The sequence below is a fragment of the Papilio machaon genome, chromosome 18 (genome assembly GCF_912999745.1).
Source record: "Papilio machaon chromosome 18, ilPapMach1.1, whole genome shotgun sequence".
Taxonomy (NCBI): domain Eukaryota; kingdom Metazoa; phylum Arthropoda; class Insecta; order Lepidoptera; family Papilionidae; genus Papilio; species Papilio machaon.
In genome coordinates, this window is record NC_060003.1 from 1,396,940 (window position 1) to 1,420,686 (window position 23,747).

General features: G+C 37.6%; 1 protein-coding gene and 2 non-coding genes across 3 annotated transcripts; all 3 read left to right on the top strand.

Moving 5' to 3' along the window:
- Window positions 1-420: 420 nt before the first annotated feature.
- On the top strand, window positions 421-493 carry Trnav-uac. Its single transcript has one exon. It is a non-coding gene; the product is annotated as a tRNA-Val (tRNA).
- A 5,675-nt stretch (window positions 494-6,168) lies between these two features.
- On the top strand, window positions 6,169-6,256 carry Trnay-gua. The gene is given in 2 exon segments: window positions 6,169-6,205; window positions 6,221-6,256. It is a non-coding gene; the product is annotated as a tRNA-Tyr (tRNA).
- A 6,350-nt stretch (window positions 6,257-12,606) lies between these two features.
- Window positions 12,607-16,819, top strand: LOC123721944. The gene has a single exon (XM_045682299.1). The coding sequence runs from the start codon at window positions 12,647-12,649 to the stop codon at window positions 16,817-16,819; it is 4,173 nt and encodes a 1,390-aa protein (XP_045538255.1). The 5' UTR covers window positions 12,607-12,646.
- Window positions 16,820-23,747: the final 6,928 nt, after the last annotated feature.

A 23,747-nucleotide genomic window follows, 5' to 3' on the forward strand; every position in this document is an offset into this window, starting at 1 on the left:
ATGAATGAACAAATGAATAACCAATGATGTAACAATCGTTCGTCATTTAGTCTAGACTGAACTCTCTTTGAAGGTAAATAAAAAATAATCTTCGTACATATTATTTTTTTTATTCCGTGACACGGAGGAAGAAAACGTTGTGATGTGATATTAATGAAGAAATTCAATGATATGTGTGAAGTTAAGCGCATTGAGCCAGCGTACTTGACTATGTCCTAGTCACCCTAACTTGGAGCCTTCGAGCACCTCATAGGACATATGCAAGCTGACGACAACGAAAGGTGTAACAGAGACGTGTTATGTATTGAAATTCTGAATACTTGAAAAATCTTGCTGAGCTTTTTCTGTTATTTAATCTTAACCCAGAAAATGAATAACTTGATTTAATTTACGTTTTTAATTTTGTAAATAATTGTCAAGGGTTCCGTGGTGTAGTGGTTATCACATCCGCTTTACACGCGGAAGGCCGCCAGTTCGATCCTGGCCGGAATCAATTTTTTCTTTTAGTGCAAGTTACATCAGAATTTTGGCAACGCCACAGATGTATTGCGTGAAAGTTATTTACTCAATTAATTTAACTTAGACTAGAACTTTATTAAGTTTTAAGAACAGTACAAATTATTTTTAATCTTACTTCCTACTAATATTATTTATGCGAATATTTAGATGGATGGATGTATGTATGTTTGTTTGAAAGTATCTCCGAAACGGCTCAACGGATCTTGATGAAATTTGGCACAGATGTAGAACATAATCTGGAAGAACACATAAGCTAATTATTATGTTTTCTTTTTAATTCCGCGCGGACGCAGTACCGGGCAACGACTAGTTGTATATCTATACCTATATATAAAAGAAAGTCATGTTAGTTACACATATATATAAAAGAAAGCCGTGTTAGTTACACTATTTATAACTCAAAATCGGTCGAACTGATTTAGCTGAAAATTGGTGGGCAGGTAGCTTAGAACCAGGAAACGGACATATGATCATTTTTACCCCGTTTTCTATTATTATTCTGCGCGGATGGAGTCGCGGGTAAAAGCTAGTTATATATATATCAAAAAGTTGTAATTAAACTAACCCTCAGGTAATCAGTGCCTTAACATATGTTACAAGCAATTTAATAATCACGTACACGAGAGATACCCCGTTTTCTATTTTTTTATTCCGCGCGAACGGAGTCGCGGGTAAAAGCTTGTCTTATATATATAAAAGAAAGCCGTGTTAGTTACACTATTTATAACTCAAGATCGGTCGAACTGATTTAGCTGAAAATTGGTGGGCAGGTAGCTTAGAACCAGGAAACGGACATAGGATCATTTTTACCCCGTTTTCTGTTTTTTTATTCTGCGCGGATGGAGTCGCGGGTAAAAGCTAGTTATATATATATCAAAAAGTTGTAATTAAACTAACCCTCAGGTAATCAGTGCCTTAACATATGTTACAAGCAATTTAATAATCACGTACACGAGAGATATTTGCGTCCATAATCATTATGTAAATTCAGAGGACATCAACTCTATAGCAATGAAAATTAAAGGCAATAGAGATAGGATCGAATTAGAGAACAAGCAAACAAATGGAGTCCGGCAATTCCTATCATGCTTAATTAAGTGTAATTCAAAGTGATGGTCGTATTCAAATTTAGTCTCAAATCAAAGTGCCCGTATCTTCGCGCTATGGGAAACTGGAGCAGGCAGTGAATAGAGATGATTATTATTTGGGGTCATTTAGATAGGACAAAGGCTGGACGAACGGACACCCCTTTATTACTGCGAATAGTGAATGAATGGAGTCGATACTAATTATCAAGTATTAAATAATAAACACACAAAGGAGGGTTCAATATAAGCTAATGCTTACATTGGCTCACCTTAAAGTTTGTGACATCAATGATACATTAATGTTGATAAACTTGCCAATATTATTGAACATAGTCTTGTGTCATTCAATTTGACTTGTCAACAAATTGTCTTCAAGGTGTAAATCAGGTTTCTTACATAATTATTCATTTAGTAGCTCAAACATTTACAGAATACATGTATTGTTTGGTTTTTAAACTTTTTAGTGGTAATCGACTCAACGATTTTTACTGTGATAAATTCCTGAAACTTATTCGCCCGCTACACCCAATGGAGTGGACAGTTTTTTCGTATTTTGCAATTGATGGCCGCCAGTGCACAGCAATTAAGGGGACGCCGCACGCGCGGTCTCCGCATATTTTAAATATTCCTTTTATTATGTAGATTAACGTATTGACTTACCTCGCCTTATTTATCCGGGCTATTCACTCTATTTGTCACACAAATATATCCCCAATTCTTAATATCATAAAGTTTATTTCTATTTATGAAGCAAGATAAAACAATATTGACCACGCTCTTATCTCTAGACTCTTAAATGAGGGTCATTTTATGCTTAATAATTTTTAATAATTACAAATACTTACAGCGCGAGATAAATCATAACTAATTTAAAATATTGATAATTTTCTATTTAATTTGCTGACCTTACAAATGGTTGTACTCATAAAAGGAAAGTGACAATTGTTTTATTACCGTCCAATGTTTTCTTACAATGACTTTTCTTTGTGCAGACGAAATAAATGTTTTAAAAATTAATCTTTTGACATTTCATAAATTCCTTCTGAACATAAGTTTCGCGTACTTCCGCATATCACCACCTGCCTACTAAAAATATCTGTCACTGTAAAGTGGACTTTAAACTTTATAACACAAAGTATAAATTAGTTTAATCTTCTAGTCAAGACTCTTGACCAGGTGTCTTCACGCATGGTAAGACACTGAGGGTGCATTCGATGACTAACGCAAACATTCTTAAGGTCAAAATGACACGTGGTCAGTTTTTTGCTCATACCGCACTTATACAACTTAACATTATGATAATTTAATGAATAATATCGTCAAACCGTTACTATTTAATTTTTAAAAAGAAGTCTTTATAAATCTGAGTTATTTTAGACGCAAAATTTTTAAGTCGTGTTTGTTTTTTCTATTTTATATGCAATTTAATATACCTCGGAAAATTTAAGTGAAAATCAGGAAAAAGGAATTTAAATTTTAAATTAATGTGTCATGACTGATGAGTTGAATGAGGTCATTTTAAACACACCTAAGAGCTTCTAACAACAACATCAGTAATAGAAATTTAGAAAGCATTTTTCTTACATGTTTACTTGTATTTCGTAAAAATTTATACAAAAAACATATAGTAAAAACTTCAACCGTTAAAATAACAAAAACGTTAACGACGTAATTTACGTACTTTACTGTCTTCGTTAACTTTACCGTATTACAAACATCTGTCACCTAACCTTTAGCACGTGCCGCATGAATTGTTCCTAGTGACCACACCTTGCATATTCACGCCTTCCGAGGGGTGGGCAGTAATTATAAATGTTCGCGATGTACGATATGTGGGCGCAAAAAATAATTAAGAATACCGGAATAGCATGCGCCGTGGTAAATAATAGACTAACGAAAATTATCAGATGCATCATTTTTGACAATACGCAGCAAAAAGTAAGAAACAAGCACTCTTTTTGACGGCAGGGAATAACAATACTAGCTATCACACGCGACTTCGTCAGCGTGGAATAAGAATATAGCCTAAGTCATTCGCACACACATCAGTTACCCAACAATAAAGGACCCATCAAAATCTGCTGAGCTGTTCCCGATATTACCCGGAATAAACGCGGATTTGACAGACAGACAAAATTTTAAAAAAATTATTAAAATTTACAAACGAAAATATAAATTATTCCTGTGATTTTTTTTTCGATGTTACTCTAATATCGTTAATTGTATAAATTGAATATATTTAATTACTCCTTGATAGCGTACCATTCAATTTTATACAAGAGCACCAAAAAATAAGACAGCGTCGGCGGCTCAGAGGTTAAGCACTTGACTTGCAATCTGCAGATCCTGGGTTCGAATCCTGCCATGTACCATCCGACGTTCTTACGGTGAAGGAAAACATCGTGATGCAACCCGCACGATATGTGTGAATTCCCGGGAGAAAAAGACGGCGACGCGGCTCGTCACCTGTCACGTACCGTCTCCCGAAATGGCGATAAGTGGATTGCGGAGATTCATTTGGTCACACCAAATAGCAGTCCGTGATCTTTGCCTACTCCTCTGGGTTACAAGCGTGAGTTGTGTGAGCACCAAAAAACGACGTGTATTTATTAATGTGGAAGATACGAGACATGTTTGTATGTTGTGTTTGTATGTTTGTGAATGTTTGCCAAAAACGGAAGGCCGTGATATCTGTCTATCCCTTGAGATTACGGAAGTGAGTTGTGTTGTTGTTCGATACAAACGGTGATGTCTCTTAATTTTTGAGTTATACTACACTTGCAATATTCGCGTAATGCATTGAACAATACTGGTTACTTTTACAGGCAGATGTGAGTTAGCAATGATATGTTGTCAAACTAATAGGCTATATTCAATTTATCATAATTGTGTATCTATTTAACGTCTAATTTAGAAAACTATTAATGTCACCCCAGTGATGCACACAGTCTCCTCTCATTACGAAATTAAAAAATAAACAGTCGGACACGCAATGTAATTGCGAAGTAGTTCACTTAATTTCGAAAAATTTCCAGAAAAAGTATGCAGTTTCTATAAATTTTGTAAAAAGGATTATTAAGTAGGAAGGAATTATTCTAATGGAGTGTATGTGGTGTATTCCATACTTTATAAACACTTATTTAATGAAATGAAAGTAATAGGCAAGTTTTATTCATTAATTCGTTTGAATAAAACAACACGTTTGCAAAAAAAATGTAAATTCCGACCAACAAAATGAAACTTAGGTGGCGAAAACTTTACAACGTCGGCGCAATCAACAATCGCAATCCCGGCAATCCCCATCAGGAGTTAGATTAGTCGCCCCACTGCGATGCCAAATTAAATCCATCCCAGAAAATTGTGACAAACGCCATCCGTCATCCCGACCCCTCATTTGCATGAGAAAAACTGTTGAAGAACAACTATTTATCAAATGGCAAGAGGACTTCCGGCGGCCATGACAGTAGGCGCGACGCGCTTCCGCCCGCCATCTTTGGCGAGAACGCGACACATCCGACTGCGGGATGAAATTATTTATTAGTAAATAGATGTGACATCGAAATGAAAAGTTTTAAAGGCACCTTATGTCAAAGAAGTAAATATATAAACACAAATTCCCCTGAATTTCCATTTAGATCTCTCACTTCTCACTTTCTTTTTGCACATAAATATTATGTACGCATACTCTTAGTGTCTTTGATCAGTAGGTTACTTAATAAAAAGTTAACATACCTTCAAAGACTATAAACACACTGTATCTCCTTAAGCTATTAAAAATCATTTCAATTTGTAATTTTTTTCCTTAAGTTACTTCCGTTTCTTCGTGTATCCTCATCATTCAGATTCCACCCTGATTGGGGAGCGATCTCTATTTAGATAATTTAGTGGTTCGCCGGGGATGAAATATGCGCTGCGCTGTACTCTGATTGCAACCACTTCGTTATCTTGATCACCGTCTTGCTTACCTCTTATTGTCCGTAATCAGTTCTCTTTATAAGTAAAAGTATGAATAAAAATAACCATTCACCTTAAATATTCTGAAACAGCATTTTATATATTTTTTAAATGTGATTCAATAATCTAAAGTTTTTCTTGCTTCGAAGTTTTTAGGTTTGTTTTTTCATTCGCAAATGACGACTACTCGCATCATAAAGATATAAAAGTTATTAGGGCCCAGAATACTATGTAAATCTATCTATATATATAAAAGAAAGTCGTGTTAGTTACACTATTTATAAATCAAGAACGGCTGAATCGATTTGACTGAAAATTGGTGGGCAGGTAGCTTAGAACCAGGAAACGGACATAGCATAATTTTTACCCCGTTTTCTATTTTTAATTCCGCGGGGACGGAGTCGCGGGTAAAAGCTAGTGTATAATAATGCAAACTTTTACATCGAAATGTCATCATTTCATATGTTGGTAGCGGTTGCATTATATTATAACATGTCTAATAATATTATGAAATCGCTTTCGACCTTCACTGGTGAAATTTAGAGTACGACTTTTAATGTTATACAATCAAAAGTAAGAATTTAACAATTTCGGCGAAGCTACCAAGCCTTCGATAGCTCAGTTGGTAGAGCGGTGGACTGTAGAGGCAATCGATTGATATCCATAGGTCGCTGGTTCAAATCCGGCTCGAAGGAGACTTTTTGTAACATTTTTTATTTCCAAGTTCTGATCGGTTAATATTAAATAAATTCTAAATTTAATTATATTTTAAAATATATATTTATTTTGTGTGTTTCAACGAGTACATATAATATTATTTTATTATTAAATCCAGTTAATTTAGGTAACAAATAATTATTATCTTAAATAATAAATAACTTTCCTAATTATTTTATGCTTTGTAAAAAAGTCTTTATATAAAAAATTCCAATTAAAGTGAAAATAGAAACGTTGGAATGAAATACGTAATTTAATTATTACTCGTCTTAATAAGCATTCTTTCGTTAAAAAATAACCACAATCAAATTATCTTCTCAATTCAATTTTGTTTTACAAAGAATTTTTACGCACCTTAACCCTCGACTAAGAATTCCATGATTTAATTTAATTGCGGACGTTGTATGGATCTTGATTGTTGAAAAATTATTGTTATTACAGGCCTATATGATTGAGATTGTTTCGTCCTTACTCCTTAATCGAACTCGTACCATATAAATTTTAATATTGTAGCAATTCAACTATTTTTATAGCCTCGTTTTTATTTTGACTACATTTTTAGAGACAATTTAATTAAAATCACGTTATACAAAACATATCAAACTTATTAGTTCTATAGAAAAGGATAAATTTATATAAAAAATATCATTATCGTTTATTCCAAATTCGAATTATAATCGTTTGGTCACCCGACTTTCAACCACAAAAGTATTTGTGAGTCCAGGAACCGTGCTGAATCAATTACAGCAAGGATTCAATTGTGTCCCGGACGTCTACGTTACAGGGACAAATTCATTTAAGATGTAAAAAATTCAAGAATCCTACAATACTTGAAAGGAGGACTTTTATAATACGAATGAATTTTAAACAGCTAAGTTAGTTTGAAAAAAAACTGAAAAATAAGTAAAGTGACTACATAATCTTCTGCTTCTTCTCTTCTTTTTAGCTACGTAATGCCCAATGCTGGCAATGCATCCCCCAAAGGATCGATCCTGTGCAAACCGCATACAGGATACTTCCGCAACCTTGACTAGCTCTTCGGTTCATCTTGCGGAAGACCTGCCTAAGCTGCGTCGACATGTCTGTGGCCGCCATTCCAGTACTTTGCGGCCCCATAGGCCGTCGGTTCTGCGGGCAATATGGCCGGCCAATCGCCACTTAATCTGGCGCCACTTACATAATCTGTGGTATGTAAATCAAGAAAAGACCAAATCAGGTTTCCGGATTCAATCGTTTAATACTTGAAAATATATTCATGATGCTTTTCGCGGACTTCATTACAACTACACAATTTTATTTTGTTACTAAAATATAAAATCGTATCGTTCCCGTTACGGAATGCAAAAAAAATCCCACCACTGTACCAATTACACTCGATCCAAGTCAACCCTTTGAATGCTTTGTAGAACTTTTTAATTGCCGCTAAATCGAAAAGGGATCGAATAAAGAGGCGGGGGTCATTGTTGGCTAGATGTCATTAATCTATGTGGGTGGGTTAGGATTTCACGCTATCATGGATTTCTATTGAAAATTTTTATTAAAGATTGTATCCAAAATTCTTAAGCATTCGCCTGTTACGAAATACAATTTTTTTTGTTTATTAAATAATCGCTCACAACAAAAACTATCAATAATTTAAAAATAATTAAATAAAATTTAAAACGATGTATAAATTATGATAATACTAGATTTTCCCCGCGAATTCGTTCGCGCGGAATTCTAAAAAAAACTTAATTAGTAGTCAATGTGTTCCTTCAGACTATTTTCTACATCTATCCCAAAACTCAGCGAGATCAATACAGCCATTCTGGAAATAACTTCTAACAAATATCCATCCATTTATCCAAACATTCTCCAAATAACATAAGAAAGACTGATGTGATGACATAAGTTACTTTGGTCATAACTTTAGGTACAACTAAATTTAACATCTCCCTCATAAAGTACATATGAATGTATATAAAGTACAATATATATATAGAAGTGTTAAATCAGGTAATTAACAACGACTTAACCCTCATGTCTGGTGTACGAAATTCATTGCCGCCCTATATGGTTCTCAAACTTTTATTTATTGAAGAATCCGAACAAAACGCAGGAATATAACAATATGTAGCTTAAATTTACATATAGCTTATAAAACTACTAGCTGTAGCCCGCGACCCCGTTCCCGCGGAAATAGATGTAAGAAAGTAAGATAATATGTTCATTCAAAAACCAAAAACCACGAATGGTTGTTTCCTTATGTAATTCAGGGGAAGAATTTGAATGGAATAACACCTCACTCAAAGAATTTGGTGTTTTAGTCTTTGAGGTTACAAACAGTCACAACAGAACTAACTACAGATATATATGTATACACATCCGCACACATAAAACTAACATAGTGACAAAAACATAACCCTTCGAGTCAGTCAGGTTATAATAGAAAAACATTTAATTATAAAAGAGAAAAGTTTGAGAAACACAATTTTTAACCCTTCCATGACTAGCAGTGATTCATCCGGCGTCAACTGGTGATGGATCAAGATATTAAGCCACGAGCGTGGCGAATTCTGCCGACCTCTCCATGCATATTTTACTTTATCATTGTTACTTCACGCTTTCCTTGACTGATGGGCGTGACTCTTTTCATACGATCATTTCTATGTCATTAAGGGGATTTTAATTACTTTAAAAATCGTATTGTATGGTTTCTTACAACGTTTTGATATTTATAATTTCTTAAATTATCTATTGTATTATGGAGAACCACATTGCAGTGATTGATGACTTTAGAAGAAAGGAAATTTCAAGCTAGATTTAAACAATGTATGCTTACATGTTTAGAAAAACCAGTGCAGATGTACCTAGAATCTTAGTCCTAACAACACGTATTATAAATATTTTATACAAAATAATTATTAATAAGTTGATTGCTAGTTTATTCTTCTCGCGTTATTTTAAAACGCCTGGCAAATGAAACTAGCAATTTAACATGATCGCAAAATAGTCATGAACGTTGTTTTAAAATTGATATTTAATTGCAATACTCTATATAAATAATAGATTATACAATATTTTCGCATGACATGGCTTTATCCGCTTTTATTAAGTTTAATTGCCCGCATGGCCAATAATTCCGAGATCAGTTACCTAAGAGTACAATTCCGAACATAATTTAAAAAAATATTTTTAAGCCAAATTACCATTGCATTATTTTGTTGTAACATATTAGGGTTTTAGAGTAACTACATCTTATTATTTCTTATTGGCAGATTTTGTTCCAATCATATCTTGACGCATTTAATCCAATCTTGATTCAAAACGTTTAAATAATAACTAATTAAAATAGGTTATAGTTCAAGTCACATTATTTAATGTAATTTTATAAACATTTCATAAGAACACAATTAAGAACAAACAAGTGGGGAAAATTAAAATATTAATGTGACATTGTTAGTGACTGTACCGGTATTTATTACCCCTTGCTTATTAAAAGCGTGAGCAGAGAGAATTAATATGCAGATGAGTCAAATTAGAGCGAGCTTGATGGATCAGAGATGCGATGTTCCGGGTACAATGCACCCGCATTGCTTTTTTATATTCACTGTCCACTTGAACCATTATTTTGATATACCTAAAGTTTATTGCAATGTTTTGATTTTTAGGGTTATTTCTGAAATACATGATGTGGTCAAGTCACATGTGTCCCCATCGAACGTACCTTAAGTTAGAAGCGACTAGGTCTTAGTGCGGAGTTTAATGCGTAATTAATTTCATCGCAGATTTTAAGGTTGCAATCAAGATGTTTCTCTTCATTCGATAATGTTGTATAAATTAACTAGCTTTTACCTGCGACTCCGTCGGCGCGGAATAAAAAATAGAAAACGGGGTAAAAATTATCCTATGTCCTTTTCCTGGTTCTAAGCTACCTGCTCACCAATTTTCAGTCAAATCGATTCAGCCGTTCTTGAGTTACAAATAGTGTAACTAACACGACTTTCTTTTATATATATAGATAGATGAATTTTAATAAGTAGATGATTTTCAATCAAAAATCCAACTCAAATTATTCAAGTTAATGTTTTGCAGTTGTCAAACTAATCCCAAAGGATCGATTTGAATGTTTGACATTTTGTTTCTTATGCAAATCTATGGAAAATATTAAATAAATAATTTACGACCAAAACGTTAGTGACGTCCAATCGATTGTACATATATTAGTCATCATTATGTGAATGATTGATTATGTTTTAATGTTCATGGGTTTTCGGGTATTTTGGAGTAAAACGATAGTTAGTTTGACAAATTTAATAAAGGTATTTTACAATCAACTTTAAGAAAACAACACTTTATATCTGCGCACACGCGTCGGTAAACCGGTACTTTCATCGAGAGTGTTCGCGTCCGACTAGTCACGTAGGCGCGATGGAAGGACATAATGGCGGCGCGGCCGCGGACCAATCACCGCCGGTTGAGGCGCATTCCGAAGGACGCGCTGATGGCACTTAAGGGCGCGTTCTGAAGACCTTTGCGTTATAGGCTCCCCCTCCAAGTTGGTAACACGTCCCGGGTCCAACTTGGTATCTGACTGTTTAATACGCGGCCTACCTCTACCTTTCTTTGGAATAACGGGTGTAGTCTGTTCGTTATCAGATGTTTGAATAAAGGGGGTCAGGTCCGAACTGTGATACTTACCTATGACAGTGTCGTCGTCAGTCAAATTCGAGAGTATAAAAGTAGTGGGAGTTATAACTCGTTTAACGCGATAGGGGCCATCTCGTTTAGGCATGAATTTGCGAGTTTTTCCTTTCGAGGCATTGCTCAGTACGTGGGTTTTGACCAAGACCAAATCATTCTGTTTATAAGTAGGTACAGAACGCCGTGCAGTATCACCTATCTCCTTACGCTGATCTTGCTTTTTCTCAACACGATCTCGAATATCCTGTAAGGTACGTACGAAGGAACGCAAATATGGAGTGGCCGAAGGAACAAAGTTTTCCTTATCTAAGATTGCACGTAAATCATGGTGCATCTCAAAAGGTGTGCGAAGTTCGCGAGCGAACGTTAAAAAGGCTGGGGTTTTCCCAGTGGTGGAACAGACGGCGCTGTTCATAGCGAACCGAACATGGGCAAGATATTTAGGCCAGTTACGGTGTTCGTTTTTTACTAACAAAGACAATTGTACTTTGAGATCCCGATTTTTGCGTTCGGCGGGATTAGCTTCAGGGTGGTAAACTGGAATGAGCTCTTGTTTAACACCTAAAATAAACATCGACAGCTGCATTACTGAGGATATGAACTGAGTGCCGTTATCGGACACAACTCGACGTGGCAATCCATATCTGAGAAAGTATTCTTCTATGAGAAGTTTGGCGCAATTTTCCGCTGTGGCCTCCACAAGCGAGAACAGTTCCACCCACCTGGTAGCTACGTCTTCAACAAGAAGGACCCAACGTTGTCCTTGATCTCCTTCAGGCAGGGGACCGAAAAGATCCACTGCAAGAACTTCAGATCTTTGTTGGAGCACGGGTGTCTGGAGGAGACCAGCTGGTTTCTGATTTGCGGCTTTATACTTGAGACAATCCACACAGTTTTTTAGATACTCTGTGACGTAACGACGCATCCCGGTGAAAAAGAAGTGCTCACGGATGCGTTGCAGAGTCCGCTCAATACCCTGATGGCCTGCAGTTGAGGAATCGTGAAACGACTTTAAAATTTCTTCCCTTTTTGAAATTGGTACTACCATCTGCGCTTCTTCGGAGTCGTTATCTGGATCATAACGATATAACACGCCCTGCTGCAGTACGTATCCACGTTCCAGCCACCGAGTAGAGGTAAGTTCGTCTGTGCTTTCTAAATCTTGAATAATTTTAGCCACTTCTGGATCTTCAAGCTGCTCGGCTCGGAGCTGACTCGGCAGTGCTTGAGGTAAGTCGACGATTACGGAACACACTTCGCATTCGTTGATACCATTACAGGTAGGTCGACTTAAAGTATCAGCTAAGGTATTAATTTTACCTGGAGAGTACTCTATCTTGAGATCAAACGCCTGGAGTTTCAGAGCCCATCTGATGAGACGACCACTTGGGGACTTGAGTGTAAGCAACCACTTAAGTGGCTGGTGGTCACTTTTGACTATGCATAGATGGCCATCAATGTAACCCCTAAACTTTTCTACTGCCCATACGACTGCGAGGGCTTCCCGCTCGGTGGTAGAGTAATTCCTCTCGGCTGAAGTCAGAAGTCTGCTGGCGTATTCGATTGGTTTTTCATTGTTATTGTCACCTTGTAAAAATGGCGCCCAACTAGAGGCTTTGGAGTAAAACTTTTACGTGAACTTTTTGTGAAACTTCGTGAAAAGTTATTATCGTAAAAAAAAAAGTATGACAAAATCGCGCACACGTCGTCAGTCTCGTCGACAATCTGAGTTTTTCGACCCGGCGGAAGACGGTTCTTCCCCGCCGCCGACTACAACGGGAAATATGTCTGTCAACGACATGGCCGCCATGATGTCCACGTGGCAACGCAACCAAGAGGAAACGTTTGAGAGACTACTGCACACAGTTCTCAACCACTCGCAGCGGCCATCGTCCCCGCCCGCTCAACCTGCACATGGAAACTTCGCTTCGTGCAAGGCTCGCTATAGCGGAGCGCCAGACGAATCTCTCGACGGCTTTATAGACGCCGTAGAAGCCTACAAAGAATGTGCAAATGTTAACGAAACTAATGCACTACGTGGGTTGTCAATGTTGTTAACTCATGAAGCCGCGACATGGTGGCAAGGGATTAAAACCACCACGAACAAGTGGGACCACGCCCTCACATCCCTCAGAGGTGCGTTTGGTGATAGCCGACCTCCGCATCGTATTTACAAGGAGCTATTCGCCAACCCACAACAAGCAAGTGAGAAAACGGAACTCTTTATCGCAAAAACACGAGCGTTATTATCACGTCTACCAAAGGACGATCTGACAACCAAAGTACAGATGGACATGGTGTACGGACTACTACATAGTAAAATACGCGAGCGTTTGAGAAGAGAGGAGATTCATACATTCGACGCGCTACTCAGAAAGTCTAGAGAGATAGAAGAATCTTGCGACGAGAGTCTATCAACCAGTGGCCTTCAGAACAAACTGCGACAACGCCAGTTCCCGCCAACTTCTCGTCACGCCGCAAGCATCGCCGCCGCCCAGGGGTCAACGACCGCGCCACCACTAGCGCCGCAGAGCGCGCCCAAGCCGCCTGCGCCCGCCGCTGAGTCCAGCGCCCACGGCACCTACCGCCGTTCTCCTCGCTGCTCCGTGATGCCGCCCACACCGTCGTCTCTACAACCCCACGGCTCTTCTACTCCGTTCGCGAACGCCAAACGTCGATATTGCTTCTATTGCAAGAGCTATGGACATACACGTGATGAGTGTCGTAGATTAGCAGCTAAAGGCAAACAGGACATTGATAATGCCGCCGACCCTATCCCGTCATGTTACGGATGCAACGAGAGAGGTGTCACTCGATCACAGTGTGCTAAATGCAATTCGGACTTCTCTGCGTGTGAATACGACCGTCCGAAAGGCGCGCTGATGGGAACTTACAGTACAAGGTATTCCACCACTGTTATCAAATCATCTTGTGATAAGGATGAGTCCCAGGTGAGTTCCACTTCATCTTATAACAGTGTGTCACATAAAGGTTTCCCCTCAAGCATGTTACCACCCCCCAAGTCCAACTTTGATTCAGTGAACCATAAACCGTCATTGGTAAATAATATTGCATGGGAATGCTCTGAAAATTTTTTGCCTACTCAATTTAAATCAGCTTTACCTGAATTGTTTCATACTAAAAATAATCACACAGAGTTTTTACCTAAACAATTTACATCTGTGTTACCTGAGTTATTTTATGCTAACATTGATCACATAGAGTTTTTGCCTATTGATTTTACTGCATTCTTGCCATATCAATACTTTCTTTGTGATAATGGGTGTGTCGTTAATTTAAGTCGTGATACTAATATGTTTGAGTGCATGCCACATGATGCGCCTCCTCCGACTTCTAAGCTAACTAACATGCTTGGTGATTGTTCTATAAGTAAGTGCAATTTGACCACAACCAAATCAATCTCATTTTCGATACCTACTGATAAGAATAGGGTGACTATGATTTTTTCCGGACATCCGCGGAATTCGAACATAGAAGTTAGGGTGACCATGAAAAATGTTTTCTATGAACAATCCGGAAATATAAATAATTTGAAAAATAATTTTACTACGCCTACTAGGTTGACCATGCAGGACGATTTTAATAATAATCAAAAATTATTTCCTAAAGTTGAGTCACAATTTTTATTAAATAGAGCGACCACGTGTTCGAACATTTCTCTGTCGACTCTTGATTCAACTAATTCAAACGCTCATCCACAAGTGTCAGACACTTGTCAATCCCAACGGAGACCAATTCTTGGAGTGGAAATTCTAGGTGTAAGGGGTACCGCACTATTGGATACAGGTGCTAAAGGGTGTATTGCGGGTGCTTCCTTATATCAGGTGTTGCTTAGGCATAATCATGCCTGCCAAGAAACCACTAAACGCGTTCGTCTCGCTGATGGCTCCGTGCAGATTCGTGAGTTATTGGTTACTAACCTGCATGTTAAACTAAAAAGTAAACTATTGTGTTTGGAGTTCATTATTTTCCCAGACACCGAATCCAATGATACTATTCTTGGTATGGATTTTATTGCTTCAGCGGGTATGGTGCTTGATTTCGCTGCTTCAATTTGGTATTTCTCTGGTGATGAGGTTACTTACCCATTGGAATATGAACTTTCCAGACCATGCGTGTCCGTATCCTCTGCAGATTTCCTACGTGAGGAGGAAGGAGTTATGCTGCATCCCGAAGAGAGACTGCTGTTGTCCGACTTCCTGAGACAGAACGAAGACCTGTTCGAACCAGGGGGAGGACCAACTCCGTACGCAGAACATCACATCGACACCGGCGACAACGCTCCTATAGCCGTTCCACCATATAGGCTCACTCCAGCAAAAAAAGAAATAATGAAGGCAGAGTTGGAGAAAATGTTAGCAGACGACGTGATTGAAGAGTGTGAGTCTGCGTGGTCTGCGCCTGCTCTTCTTGTCCCGAAGAAGGACGGATCTTTTAGATTTTGCGTCGACTACCGTCGCCTCAATGCGATCATCAAGACCGATAGTTATCCAATTCCCTTAATCGATTATTTGGATGACATCCTGGTGATCACACAGGGAAGTTTTCAGGACCATCTTCAGGATCTTGACAAGGTTTTTGACAGACTGCGTCACTTTGGGCTCCACGCGAACCGCGCCAAATGTCACTTCGCTCGCCAGGAAGTTACATACCTAGGCCATGTGATCACACCCAAAGGAATCAAGCCGGATAGCACCAAAGTCGACGCCGTCCTGAAAATGAAGGAACCACACAATCTCAAACATTTGAAATCATTTTTACAGACCTGTTCCTGGTTTAGGAAATTTATTCCTGATTTCTCGCGTATTGCCGAACCACTGTCAAAACTTACACGCAAAAACGAAGCGTGGACCTGGGGTGAAGCACAGCAACGCGCCTTTGACGTGCTAAAGAGTAAGCTTACTAGCGCTCCTATTTTGATACAGGCCGACTACACCCAGCCCTTCTTGTTGCGCACTGATGCCAGCAATTATGCTCTAGGGGCTGCACTTTTACAAGGTGACAATAACAATGAAAAACCAATCGAATACGCCAGCAGACTTCTGACTTCAGCCGAGAGGAATTACTCTACCACCGAGCGGGAAGCCCTCGCAGTCGTATGGGCAGTAGAAAAGTTTAGGGGTTACATTGATGGCCATCTATGCATAGTCAAAAGTGACCACCAGCCACTTAAGTGGTTGCTTACACTCAAGTCCCCAAGTGGTCGTCTCATCAGATGGGCTCTGAAACTCCAGGCGTTTGATCTCAAGATAGAGTACTCTCCAGGTAAAATTAATACCTTAGCTGATACTTTAAGTCGACCTACCTGTAATGGTATCAACGAATGCGAAGTGTGTTCCGTAATCGTCGACTTACCTCAAGCACTGCCGAGTCAGCTCCGAGCCGAGCAGCTTGAAGATCCAGAAGTGGCTAAAATTATTCAAGATTTAGAAAGCACAGACGAACTTACCTCTACTCGGTGGCTGGAACGTGGATACGTACTGCAGCAGGGCGTGTTATATCGTTATGATCCAGATAACGACTCCGAAGAAGCGCAGATGGTAGTACCAATTTCAAAAAGGGAAGAAATTTTAAAGTCGTTTCACGATTCCTCAACTGCAGGCCATCAGGGTATTGAGCGGACTCTGCAACGCATCCGTGAGCACTTCTTTTTCACCGGGATGCGTCGTTACGTCACAGAGTATCTAAAAAACTGTGTGGATTGTCTCAAGTATAAAGCCGCAAATCAGAAACCAGCTGGTCTCCTCCAGACACCCGTGCTCCAACAAAGATCTGAAGTTCTTGCAGTGGATCTTTGTTGGAGCACGGGTGTCTGGAGGAGACCAGCTGGTTTCTGATTTGCGGCTTTATACTTGAGACAATCCACACAGTTTTTTAGATACTCTGTGACGTAACGACGCATCCCGGTGAAAAAGAAGTGCTCACGGATGCGTTGCAGAGTCCGCTCAATACCCTGATGGCCTGCAGTTGAGGAATCGTGAAACGACTTTAAAATTTCTTCCCTTTTTGAAATTGGTACTACCATCTGCGCTTCTTCGGAGTCGTTATCTGGATCATAACGATATAACACGCCCTGCTGCAGTACGTATCCACGTTCCAGCCACCGAGTAGAGGTAAGTTCGTCTGTGCTTTCTAAATCTTGAATAATTTTAGCCACTTCTGGATCTTCAAGCTGCTCGGCTCGGAGCTGACTCGGCAGTGCTTGAGGTAAGTCGACGATTACGGAACACACTTCGCATTCGTTGATACCATTACAGGTAGGTCGACTTAAAGTATCAGCTAAGGTATTAATTTTACCTGGAGAGTACTCTATCTTGAGATCAAACGCCTGGAGTTTCAGAGCCCATCTGATGAGACGACCACTTGGGGACTTGAGTGTAAGCAACCACTTAAGTGGCTGGTGGTCACTTTTGACTATGCATAGATGGCCATCAATGTAACCCCTAAACTTTTCTACTGCCCATACGACTGCGAGGGCTTCCCGCTCGGTGGTAGAGTAATTCCTCTCGGCTGAAGTCAGAAGTCTGCTGGCGTATTCGATTGGTTTTTCATTGTTATTGTCACCTTGTAAAAATGGCGCCCAACTAGAGGCTTTGGAGTAAAACTTTTACGTGAACTTTTTGTGAAACTTCGTGAAAAGTTATTATCGTAAAAGTTTTACTCCAAAGCCCCACGTTGGGCGCCATTTTTAATGTTCATGGGTTTTCGGGTATTTTGGAGTAAAACGATAGTTAGTTTGACAAATTTAATAAAGGTATTTTACAATCAACTTTAAGAAAACAACACTTTATATCTGCGCACACGCGTCGGTAAACCGGTACTTTCATCGAGAGTGTTCGCGTCCGACTAGTCACGTAGGCGCGATGGAAGGACATAATGGCGGCGCGGCCGCGGACCAATCACCGCCGGTTGAGGCGCATTCCGAAGGACGCGCTGATGGCACTTAAGGGCGCGTTCTGAAGACCTTTGCGTTATAATGTTTAATTTAATTCATACTTAAATATAAATAAATTTATTCTATAAAAATGAATAAAAATTAGTCACGATTGTCTAATATTTTTAATCAATTACGTGCCAGTGCTTTATGCAAATTATTACTACGCAAAAACAGCCAGTTTTTTATTTTTTTCTGACGGTTACAATATTCATTTAAAAATAAAGAAGAATAGGGTTACCATAATATTAATAGATCATGTATTTATGAATCGATCTAAATCGATTTTCGATTGAAAGCTTAAATGTAAAAACAGGCACGTTAAATTGCATACATGGCGGCCATATTGATATTTTACTTTTTTAGTAATTTTGTAAAAATTATGAGAAAAAAAAAATGAGTAGCTAATGTTTCATGAGAAAGAGTTTCACTTGACACTTGAAATTTACGTTACTTACGACGTACGTTGCTTTTGGTGTAAAATGTGATGTGTCTATAAATTATAGTTAGTGCCGGAATCCAGTATACCAATGCCGTTTATCTGAACTGTCTATATCAAAACCTTCATTTTGCAAGATATAATTCAATTGTTTAAAATAAATTATTTTACAAGTATAAAAAACTTTTCGTCTATAAAATAACAGTGTCCACACACAAAACATTTAAACACAATTGGCGTTCATTCCGTATTTTTAAATCGCCTGAACTTCGAACCCGGGCTAATCCGCACAGTCCTCACAACAATTGATTCTTAAGCCATGAATAAGTGACAAGTTAACACAATAGATATTAATGATTCATGTATAGAACAGTAGCAGATAAGATTCCACGTAATTAGGTGCAATTACCGATTAATGAGCAGAAGATACCAGCGATAGTAGCGCTAATTAGCACCCGATAACATCCACTTTGATTAACAACTGCATTGCAATTGTATATAACAATAGGGTGACCATCATTTTCGTGACATAAAGTAAGCAATGTTAAAATCACTTATTTAATTATATTTACATTGGTATGATATTTAAAAATTGAATTTGAAACAAATGATACTCGAAAGTGAAAAATAACTTTAGTATACATAACACACACACATAAGTACTACACATAAGTATGTCAAAATTTTATTTTAGCGATCAAGAAGTTCCAATGTTCCAAAGATCCAACATTGTTTTGTGCAACCTGCACGTATCTGCGAAGAAATTCAATGATATGTGTGAAGTCAACCAACCCGCACTGGGCCAGTGTGGTTGACTATGGCCTAGTCACCCCTGACTTTATGATAGGCTTCGAGCCCCTCAGTAGGAACATATAGTGAGCTGATGATGATCGAGAAATATCACCCTAATAATGAAGGTCGAGCTTATTCTGAAATGCGTACACCAATATGATTTTTCATTAATTACTTTTATATTATTCTAGTTCTGATATGTTTGATGATCGAAGTAAACATTTCATTAAATTGTTGACACGATGGTGTCATTAGTGCAAGTCATTCTAAGTAGTTTGTCGTGGACAGTGTTAATAAATTAATTATTAAGCAATGTTCTACTTGATTGGATAATGTGACATAATGTTAATTGACATCTTACACGGTCAAACACATTACCCAAAACATGTACAATTGAGGAAATCTATAAACACCTTATAAATACGTTCTACGTACGAGATTACCTGAGTAGATAGTACTTTTTCATATCCTTCAATCACACATGCTTTCTATATTTTTCTAACTCTATCTTCTCTGATCTTCCAGCTTGTGCAGTCTTTCAAAACGTAGATGATAGTTCCCCCGGTTTTTTTTCTGTAGAATAGGGACATACTCTAGATCAGTTTAGTTAGGGTATCTCTATTCCACAATAACTATTTTTGATACATTCGATTTCACCACAATTTTTCTTTGTTTTTGTCATAAGGTGGCCAACGAATTAGCGGCCACCTGAATACACCCAAATATCCAAGTGACTGCTGCCTATAGATATCCGCAATTGTAGATGCATTGCCTACCTTGAATCGACAGATCAGGGGACGCAAATAAAGAGGACATAGCTCGTTACTAAGTGCCTCCTACGTTAAATTCAAATTCGAAATAGAACTAAAATTAGGCCTCCGGCACGCACACTCATGAGATGAAACGCGAAATTGCTTCCACTTCACGTCTGCCTTCTGTGTGATCGGAGTATTTCACCGGGCGAGCCGACACATTCGTGAAACGTATTTTATTATTGCTGGCGTGTACCACTGTTAAATATTCAATGCCACAATTTTCACGTATGTTCGAATTGCAGTTGAAGAGTTAAGAAAATTTTACTATGGTTTATTAAATGGACAATTTAATGTACAAGTTTACCGATGTGATGTAATTAATAGTCTTGTAAAAATTATGACATAGTTGCGTGTCACTTATCTGTCCTGCATATTTTAGAAGCATTTCTCCTGTCACAGTAATAAGCGGAAAGATCGATGGGGTGTTTACAGTAATTTGTGGACATTGTCACTTAAATAGTTTGTGGTATGGGTTCATTAAAATTCATTTGGCTCCAACAGAAAAAAAAAAACAAATTAAAACAGGTTTTTCATTCCTATGTTTTAAATTTGCTGTTCCATTCTCACGTAATTTGTGAACTAAATTACGTAAGAATGGGGCAGCTAATATAAAATCTGCTTACCCTAATAGAGCAATTTTATTTACATGACTAGTTGATTTAATATCAAATAACAAAGAATTAAAACGTTCATTACAATTCAATACATACAAATTAAATAACGAATCGCTTAGACCCTAAACTAACAAAATTACACTGTTTATTATATAACTAATAGGAAATAATCACAACATAATTCCATTACCAACGTTTTCTACCGAAGCTCGGTATTGGGGCTGACAATTTTCGAATTGGAATCCTTAATATATTCACCCCCTGATAAGTCGGGTGTCGTGTTCAAACATCGATGTACAAAATATGTTTTTGGATGATCCAGAATATAGAAATTTAGCTGTACATGGTGTTCAATTGTTATAGTTACTGCAATGTTTAATGATTAAAAATAACATTGCAGGTGCAGAGCCGGTTGGAATATAGGAAAAAAGAACCTTGGTTACTCGTAATAAAATGAAACAATTTTTTTTATCTTAAAGAAACTACAGTCAAAATCTGTTATAACGACATCGAAGGGACTACTCATATTGAGTCGTAAAAACCGATAGTTGTAACAACCGGTGACAGGTATTAATAGGAAAGATATGTATATAACATTCAACCAGGACCTTTGATTTTGGTCAATTTTACCGGTATGTTGTTCTAAACGATGTCGCCATAAACGGTTTTGACTGTACTTAGTGTTTCGAATTTTAAAAAGATCGCCCGCGGCAACGTTCGCTTGGAATTAAAAAAAAACGTAATAAAAAGACTGTATTTTCTTCCAGTCTATGTTCTTCTGTGCCAAATTTCATCATCCATCTACCCATCTAAACTTTCGCATTTATAATATTAGCAAGATTAAAAGAAATACCGCATCAATTTTTTTTATCACTTCCATGTTCTATTTATTTTCCCGTCCACATATTGTCTGTTTGGTGACATGTTAGATAAAACCGATACCTCAAATTTCATACGGATTACGACAACTGAAACCAATTTACAATCGATAAATACCATATGATAACAATTTTTAAATTAACTTAAAAATGTACCGAATTTTTTTTGGTTCGATTAAAAATTAGGATTTTCATTACATTCTTAATTAAAATAACTTTGGGAAAAGCTTAAAAAAAGTTTTTTTAAGGAATTAAGTATTTGACAGTCAAGACGTTTATTCCAATTTTTTTATTTTTTATTTATCAAGAGAACTATAAAATCTAGAGAAGAGAAAAGTTTATTAAAAATGGCTATGATTCGAGAATTAATTAAAGATACGTGAGGAGATGGCTGATAAAGAAATCAATCCTGTGATCAGTCAATATGAATCAGTTGATGGCTTAAAAATAATCCAATTAAAGACGTAAACAAATACATATTTATTTTATCTATAGAATTAATTGTCAAAGATTACCCCCACCGCGGGATATTAACATACAGCCAACTGGCCGAGTATAAAGGGGTGAATACATTTGACAGGACAAAGTGTCGCGCCAACGTCAGCGACGCGTGAACAATCCCATAATTAATACTCCGCATTACATCTACAATGTAACCCTATTTATTTATACGAAATATTTCATTTCATAATGCATCAACGAATGCGGAATGTTACTTCAAAGGTTGGAATCCACATTGACTTGAATTTGAAACTTCGACGTTGTAATTTGAAATGAAGTGGCAAAACAAAATTTACGGTGATGTAAATAAAGATTCCTGTCGCTGAGTTTTGTCATCGGACGACCCAACAGACCGCCAGGTACCATCCACATCACCTGGATGGCTGGCATTCCACAACAGTGCAGTTCTCGACAAATTTTCTATCCTCGGCGGTATTTCCTAACCAATACGACTTCCTCGTCCTTCAATAAGCGAGCATATCTGTTTCTCAGAGGCCGGCAACGCATTTGCAGTTCCTCTAGTATTACGTTGATGATCACCTCGATGTTCCCGACACTCGTTTCCCCCCTTCTCTTATTAAAAAACTACTTACTGTAAATTATGTCAAAGTAACATTGAACATTACAAAGGAGTAAGTGTATTTTAACATAGTTACAAGACGGTCACGTGCAATTAATGTCTAAGTGGAAATAAGTACTGACAGCAATCTAAAGTGACCGTATGAAACATAACAAGGTTTAACTACATCACATTTATTGAGAGAATGTATGACAGAATCAATAAATATAGCCTACTAAAGAAAATTTTATTTCCAAAAATAAAATAGATATCCGCCAACAATATGATCAGTATTTACGACTTCCATTAACGTTCTGCATTGTGGACTACTAAAAGTATAATCAAATAAAAATATCACATCCTGATCTTCAATATTCATGAAGACATAACCACGAATCATTTGGAACGGTACGGGAGCAATATTTTTCTCAATCACCATTAGTCCCCGTATCTGCTGGCCTACCAACCTTTACACACCGAGATAGCAGCATGCGTTTTGACTTCGTCAGGCAAAAATACATCAAAATCCTCTTCTTTTGCCACGCCTTTTTCATCTTTACTACTTTCGTTACAAGATTCATCTTCGTGTTTATCTATATCGTAGTATAAGTAAGATAAATCCTTGCAGTCACATTGCAGTAGAATGCGGAATATGTCGGCACTTCACTTTTATTGTATCAAATAATAGGGGTGTTCTTATAGCCATTATCACGTGTTTGATCTAAAATGATACTTGGCTCTGCATGCACTACGAGGGGTGTCTTTTCCATGGACTTTTCGGTCAAATTTTAAGCGATATCGAGAATTGAATCGCATTGAAATAAGGTCGATAATCCGGATCTTTTTGATTGCGTCCTTTGTTATGGTGGTTTTATAATACGCCGTCAACTTGACGTGTATTGATGTGGCCCTTTTTATAAAATTGTCTGGGGATCTTTATAAGGTGTTTGGTTGGACGGACATTTATCTTCCCTCTTTTGCAAACCATATAACCACACGCAATCCGTTAAATTCTTAGATTATTTTGTAATTCTAAGTACGAATAGAACTAATATCTGCTACTTAGAAGATTTGCTTCAATTATTATGTATCAAACAATCACACAATATATTTTGTGCTGTAAAAATAAGATAACATTGAAAGGGTGTTTATATTTTTCTAACTGAACTTACAGTCGTACAAACTTTCAGAAAACTCGTTCAAAGTATTAAATTGCAATCTTATTCAATTGGA

Excerpts from the sequence above, each read along its gene's own strand:
- LOC123721944 (XM_045682299.1), top strand. The coding sequence starts at position 12,647 with ATGACAAAATCGCGCACACGTCGTCAGTCTCGTCGACAATCTGAGTTT.